The sequence below is a fragment of the Propithecus coquereli genome, unplaced genomic scaffold (genome assembly GCF_000956105.1).
Source record: "Propithecus coquereli isolate 6110/MARCELLA unplaced genomic scaffold, Pcoq_1.0 Scaffold206, whole genome shotgun sequence".
Taxonomy (NCBI): domain Eukaryota; kingdom Metazoa; phylum Chordata; class Mammalia; order Primates; family Indriidae; genus Propithecus; species Propithecus coquereli.
The window spans coordinates 3943685-3950986 of NW_012145634.1; the positions used below are offsets into that span (position 1 = coordinate 3943685).

The 7302-nt window shown below is 45.4% G+C and overlaps 1 protein-coding gene across 1 annotated transcript; it reads right to left on the reverse strand.

Moving 5' to 3' along the window:
* Nucleotides 1-7: 7 nt before the first annotated feature.
* On the reverse strand, nucleotides 8-7295 carry SRRD (SRR1 domain containing). Its single transcript, XM_012644142.1, has 7 exons — nucleotides 7129-7295; nucleotides 5169-5209; nucleotides 3560-3816; nucleotides 3370-3468; nucleotides 1341-1495; nucleotides 829-874; nucleotides 8-410 (listed from the first exon to the last, which is right to left on the reverse strand). Exons 1-7 carry the CDS (start codon nucleotides 7293-7295, stop codon nucleotides 216-218), a joined length of 960 nt encoding a protein of 319 aa, XP_012499596.1. The 3' UTR covers nucleotides 8-215.
* Nucleotides 7296-7302: the final 7 nt, after the last annotated feature.

A 7302-nucleotide genomic window follows, 5' to 3' on the forward strand; every position in this document is an offset into this window, starting at 1 on the left:
ACGCTACTTTAGAAGCACATAAATCCTCACGCCAAGTCCTTACATGCAGTGTCGTCCTTGAGACAGGACAGCCAAGTTGGCACATGTCCTGTTCTGCTCTATGAAATTCGGCCCACTGCAAAGGAGTTCTGCAGTCCCTTCGTGGCGATTTCCCTTTAGTCTCTGGTGGCAGCTCCTGCCTCAGCCAACACCAAATGTGTTACAGCAGGTTCCAGTCAGCAGCTGTCCTCCTTCCTGATGATTTCGACGTCCTCACAGCCCTGATAATCCGGTTCTTCCCGAGATGCCCAAATATCCGGGGAGAACTGTTCTAGCTTTTGTACGGGGAACCAGTGGATGGAAGTGTCATTAAATACGTCCATGAACTGAGAAGTCTGAGGAAACTCGAGCTCGTCCAGTCCCTTTAAAATCTGAGCAGAAAAATTGAAATGTAAGAGCTTGATAGCCACAGTAAGCCTCCACTCTGGGTTAAATTTCCACTTTACTTGTCACCCCCATCATCCTTTTTAAAAAATAAGGATATTTTGATTTAAATGCTTTTGTGCAATGAATCAGAAGCCCAAGGACAATGGATATGATAGACTGTGATACCAAGAATAAAGAAAATTAGGAGAAAACTAAGAAATGCACTAAAATGTCATAGCTTTCTGGATCACAGACCCACAGAGAGAGCCCACAGACAACACAGTATTAATGTCACTGTCTTCAGTTAGCCCCTGTGAGTTTCCTCCTACGAGTTTTTGGTGAAGATAGAATTCTTCACAGTGGAGGAGAAATAGTATGATTTCACACCCTTTTCTATCCCAGCCCCTTTATTCAAATAGATACCTTTGCAACGTAGGGATAATTTGTCTGCAGAATTCTTGCCAACAATCTAGAAATAAAAAGGGACCGTGATTAGGAGGTATGAGAATGGTTTTATTCAACTTAAGACACGTAGAAAGGCAAGATTATTTAAGGAGAGTAAGAATTCGGGGAAAAAAGCTTAGGCTGTGGAATAGGTTAAATGTGAATACCCCAATAATGGTGCCCATTTCATCAAGAGACAGATGACAGAGCAGGGATACTTAAGCACTGTGAAACAGGGAGGGTGTGGGGCAGAGAAACCACGTTTTCCCATTTTTCGAAAACATTTCAGTCTATCGTAAGGGAAAGGAAAAAAGACTGGCAAAAAGACTCCCTAACCTGCTACATAGCTTGACTCAGGGTCCTGACATCTCCCATCTTTAGCCCTTCATCCAGCTCCCCGTGGAACGGCGCTTCCCAGTACAGAACCATCATGGAAACCATTCCTGCCTGTGGCGCCATCTGAGGTTGGGCCTCAGTGTTCTCAGGCTCACCTTTCCTGGAGTCCTCTGAAACTGTTCCCGATGATGACCATCTGGGAGAGGGCATCTGCTGACCAGTTACTCCATAAAAGGTTGTTGTACAAGGCCGTCCCGCAGTGGGGCATGTAAAAGAGGGTGGGCTCCCCACAAACGCTCCGCTTCCCTTCCTGGGGACACAGCACCACACATGTCAACAGCCCACATTCTATTCCTTACAGCGAGATCAGGACAGAGATTACTAATGAGCTGAGAGGCAAGTATCAAATGGAAAAAAACAAGCTGAATTTGATTATGAAATAGTTACATTAGCATGCATGAAATCTATGCAATTATACAGGACTTTAAAAAGTCAGGAAATCATGCTGTCCAGAAAGGGCTCATGTTTACTTAACAAATGTGTATCCCACGAACACACAAAGCTCTGGACTGATGAAGGGGCTTCTGGGGTCTATGACAGCAAAGACAAGAAGTATGGCAATAGTTACTGTCCCTCATGTACTGTGTTCAGTGACCTTCCACCCTTCCCATGTCACTGTCTGCAGACCCCTACCCTGAGTCCTCTTCAGATGTCCCCTGGGGGGGCACAACCACGCTTTCTTGAGAACTACTGCTCTATGGCCAAACTCCTTGGCAAGGAACATAAGGCCCTTGGCTGCCTCTGTGGCCTCTCCACTCTACTGTTCTTACAGCTTCCCTGTGCAAGTAGCAAACTGGCCGTGGTTTCCTGCACAGCTGGCTGTGCACAGCTGCTGTAGTCCTGGTTCTGTCTGGCTAGACCTTCACATCCCAGCTCAGTCCCGGGAAACCTTCCTCCATCCCTTCGACATCCTCTCCTGTCGCAGCTCCTAACACAAGGCTCTACCTCACTGCCTCATCATTTCCCTGTTCATAGGCCACATGCTCTGCTGGGACCATGGGCTCCTTCACAGGGACTGGCTCCCATTTATCTTGGCTGCCTGGCACAGAGCAGGTACCCAGAAAAATCATCTGAATTGAATGACAGTGTTTCAGGACCTTGCTAATATCAGGGAATGACTTCTCTCAACTGTGCCTAATTTTCATATTACATAAGTAATGAGATGGCAGTTTCAGGACACAGGAATCAAATGATTATTCTATAATCCCCCAAACAATGCAAAACTAAATCCAGAGGTTATTTGCTCCTACTGGTTTCAGCCCTGTGCTTGAGAAATGAATTTCTTTTTCCACAGGTCTCAGAAATGTCAAATCCCAGCAAATCTGGGGGGGTTGGGGGGTGCAGGGATAGGCAGAATATTAAGCCACAACTTATAGCCAGCTGCTATGGGTCCAACTGGGCTACCACATCAAAGAGGGGAGATTTTCTACTCCCTTTTATTACCTCCCCTGGGCTGGGGTAAATTCCAACCAGAAAGACCTCATTTGCGGGACCCAGACTGTGAAATCTTTAAGATACAGGGTCTTGCTGTGTACCTGGGCTGGAGTATAGTGATGCAATCATAGCTCACAGTAACCTCAAACTCCTCGGCTCAAGCAGTCCTCCTGACTCAAGCCTCCCAAGCAGCTAGGACTATAAGCATGTGCCACCAAGCCTAGCTAATTTCTTTCTTTCTTCTTTTTTTCCTTTTTTTAGAGACAGGGTCTTGCTATGTTGCCCAGGCTGGTGTTGAACTCCTGGCCTCAAGTGATCCTCCCACCTCAGCGTCCCAAAGTGCTGGGATTACAGGCATGAGCAACTACACCTGGCCTTCGTTATTTTTCAGTAGCAACAGCAAATATCAACTTAGCATAATTTCTGGACAAAGAATTCTCACAAGATTTTTGCAAACCTAACATGTTCTGATTCATGCTATTTGTGTAATTTAAGTTTTTCTGATGGGCACAACACAAACCAAAATGTGGGCAGTGGATCGGCTGGTCACGTGTCACAGGTACTGGGAAAGGAAGCAGAGGAGAGGAGTGACTGCCACCGCATAGAAACTGGTGGTCACGGGCAGGGGCCGGGGTCAGTGGGGTCAGGATTTGTACAGGTTGCCCCACCCCCCTTTCTGAAACCACTTACTTCATTCTCGCTGAGAACAGTCACACCCAGGGTGTTAAGAACGGCAATTTCAAGTTGGCTAAACAGAGGGTCATACACCCAGCAGTGACTTCTGGGAATCTAAGATGGAAGAATGAGTTATTTATTTCAACCCGAATATCTGTGTGCAAGACCAGGGGAGGGAGAAATAAAGATGAAACTAAAAACTTACCTGGCACTTTTCCAAGAAGAGAAGCAAAAATGTTAGCTGGTTCCTAGCTATGACGCAGGTGGCAAAGTTCCCGATGCCGTAACACACACACTTCAGATGGCAGGGTCTTGTGACCAGGTTCTCTCCTGGGATGGAGCCAGGGGCCACGTCTGACTCAGCTGGTGAGTCAAGGTGCAGGTTTCCAAGGGCATCTGAAAGAGTCCTGACAGGGCACTTCAATTGTTCCAGAAGTTCTGTGAGACATCTGTTGACGGTATCTGAAAGAGCAGACCCCCAGATGCAGTCAGAGGGTGTGCTCTGACCCCGTGAACCACATCACCCACAAAAGAAGTCCACAGACCCAGTGAGAAGGGGAGCAGGGCAGTAAAGCCTTCAACTTTTCAGAGAGAAAAGCCACTGGCCTCGCTCCCAAACATGCCTGGGACGTGCAGCGACATCCACAGGCTGTCCCAGCCCCTGGACTCCCAGGGCTCCAAACCCAAGATGCTGTTCCAAACAAAAAATAGGCTTTATTCATGGGCACAGTGTGCTTCTAAAACTCTAATGTGAACTAATTCTAATTTAACAGGAGGCTCCTAATAAATGTAGACTATGCTCTGAAATGCCTATGTTTTTGATTACAACAAAGAATAGAGGAGCATAACTCTCAAAATCACACTATAAATGGCTAGGAGTACAAATACTTAATGTGTAAAAAGTTCAAAGAAAAAAATGTAGGCTGGACATTTGAAGAACCTAATGAAAAATACTCTGTTTAAATCTTTTCATATAGAGAAGGGTTCTCTTGTCTCTCCTTTTATTACTCTGGTATTGAATTTAGTTGAACAAATCTGTAGGCAAAACAAAAACCCATACAGTCCAACAATTAGATACCAATTTTTCACATATCAAACTAGGAAAGATATCTTTAAATAAGCCCCCAGGCTAGGAAAGTTTGCATGAAAAACTAGCTCTTTAAGTCCTTGCTGAGAAAACAATTGGTAAAAGCTTTTTGGAGAAAAACTTGACAATGGATAGCAAGTTGGTCACCATCTTTCACTTAACAATTCCACTTTTGGACGATATCCTGAGACGGTCGTCCTAAATTTGGTAAAAGCTTTATGCAAAAAGTTGCTCATTGTAAAGTTATGTATAAAAATAACTAAAAAACAAAGGAAAACTGTAGATGTCCCTGAATAAAAATAACTACGGTAATGTTCACTTCATACATAAATATTATTTTGCCACATTATATTTAGGAAGAGATATAATTATATGAGGGAAAAGGTCTACATTGTAATATCAAGGAAAAGCAAGATAAATACAAATTTCAGCAATAATGATAGCTAATGTTTATTGCCTTCTATGCAGCAGGTGACTACTGCTCTAAGCACTTAACAGCCTCATTTAATTCTCAAAACTACAGGACATGTACATTATCAATCCTTTTTCACGGACAAAGAAACTGAAGGTCAGAGGTAGTTAAATGTTGAGACACAGGGCTGCAAGGGGAGATGGCAGAATTAGAACCCAGCATGTACACCACTCTGAAGCAAAATGTCCTCAAATGAGGACTACTTCCCTTCTTTGCCCACATTCAGGCCCTCCTCCCACTCACCGTGGTACCCACCTAGTGCTGAACTCCAGAAATCAGAGATAAGCAGGTCCTCCCTATCGAGACAAAATATGGCATGATTATGTCCTATCCATTTCAGGGCCGCCCCAACAGTGACTCTCCTGACCATGACCTGGATGCATAGAAGACCAAGTGCTCTGTGACACACAGCCCACCCTTACCAACAGGAGGGGGACACGTGGTGATCACGTCCAGAGTCAGAGCAGAAACTGCTGGGACTCAGAGAGGGCAGGAAAGAGGGCTCTGGAGGTGGCCCCCAATTCCCACAGATGGGTCTGGGTCTGTTCTGTATCCTTGGTCCACATTGGAGCCTGGCATAGAGTTGCAGCTCAATAAATGGTTGTTAAATACTTGGATTTAGCCTTTCTGAACTTTAGTTTCTGCATCTCTAAAATGGGGCTAAGAATCATACCTACCTCGGAGGATTACAGGAGGCATTAAATTGGTTAACATTTCTTAGCACGGTACCTGGCACATAGTAGGTACTCAATAAATGGCTTCTGTTATAAATAACTCTAAGAGGAAAGTAAAAGAAGAGACAAAACCAAGTGTCTGGGCTTTCTTTATTCAAGCCAACTGGTTTCCACAAACCTAGATCAAAACAAAGCAAAGAGTGAATTAAAATGAACTGGATTTAAACTGACAAGTCATAAGCCAGAGAGAGTATTTAGAGGGCTCGGAGAGAAGTAGAGAGAATTGAAAAATATCTGCCCAGGGGCTGTCCCATGTTCCTCACAGAGGGTAAAGGGACAATGTACACAGGAGTTTGTTGTCAACTGGTGGGTGTGTGTATAGATCAACATGTGAAGTGCTGGATCCCTCCCTGCTCAGGATGCTGGGAGAAGCAGAGAGCTCCTGGGGGGTACTGAAGCAGCTGAGGAAATAATAACAATGTCAAGGGATACAGAAAGTGCCTTAAGAATTCTCTAAACCTCACTCACACTCACTCTGATTGGCACCTTCTGAGAGCTTAGAAAGAATTGCTGCTGCTATTTTTTTGTTTCCAGGCTCAGCCAGTTGGTCAGCAACTTCTCTCCATTCAAAGGTAACCTCTGAGTCACCACTGCCTCTTGATCTTAATTATAGGGGAGAGGAGCACACAAAATTAGTCTAAGTTCTTTTTCTTGTGATGGCCCTTCAGATGCTGATCTGAAGTGGTAACTAAGTCTATTTATTCAGCTTTAACAGGGCTGCAAAGAAGTAAAGGTAATAATACTAAGTAGCAACAGTAGGGAACATTTATTGAGGGTTTCTTCTGTGTTAGGCACTATGTACTTTTTAAAGTACAGAGCAAGCAATAAGGGGCATCCGGGGTGGGAGAGTCCTAAATAATGGAGAGCTGGAAGCACAGGCTTTGGGGCCATAAGGGCCTGGGTTTGAAATCTGGTTCCATATGTTATACATGTCTCTTTGTGACTCTGGGAGCTACCAGGATCCTAGCGTGGCTGCGATGCTCAACATCAATAGAGTGCAGAATGCTTAAGCTAGTGCCAAGCATAAGGCAACTGTCTGATAAACTAATGAAGATAATAACAATAACGTGTTTGAGTTGCTTCCCTCTGGTTAACATCATCAGCAATAACCAGCATTTGCATGTTAATAGCAAACACTGGCACAGCGTTTACCACGTGCCAGGAAATGGTTTCCGTTTACTACTTCACTGAATCCTCAAGTCTAAGTAAGTACCATTTTCATTCCCATCTCACAGATGAGAAAACTGAGGCACGGGGATTACCAGTTGCCCAAGGTCAGACAGCTGTTAACTACAATAAAAGGAAAGACAGCCTTTACTTAATATAATCCAGACCTGTGATGAGCGTGTTACCTCCGTTAAATGCTCACAATAACCCCTTAGTGGGTTTGCAGTATATCCTCATTTTACAGATGGGGAGACTGAGGCTCAGAGCTTGCCCATGGGCGCGAGGATTCGAACCAGCACCGACCCCTCACTCACTCAGCCTCCCGGATGCGACGAAGCACGGCTCCGATGTCCGCCTCGAGCTCGGTCTCCGGGTTTCGGGCTGCCGCATCCCTTCGCCGCGGCCGCCGCGCAGCCGAGCGCCTCCTCCGCGGAGCCGCAGTCTGCCACGGATCCACAGCGCTGGCCGCGGCGGCCGCCATCGCCCTC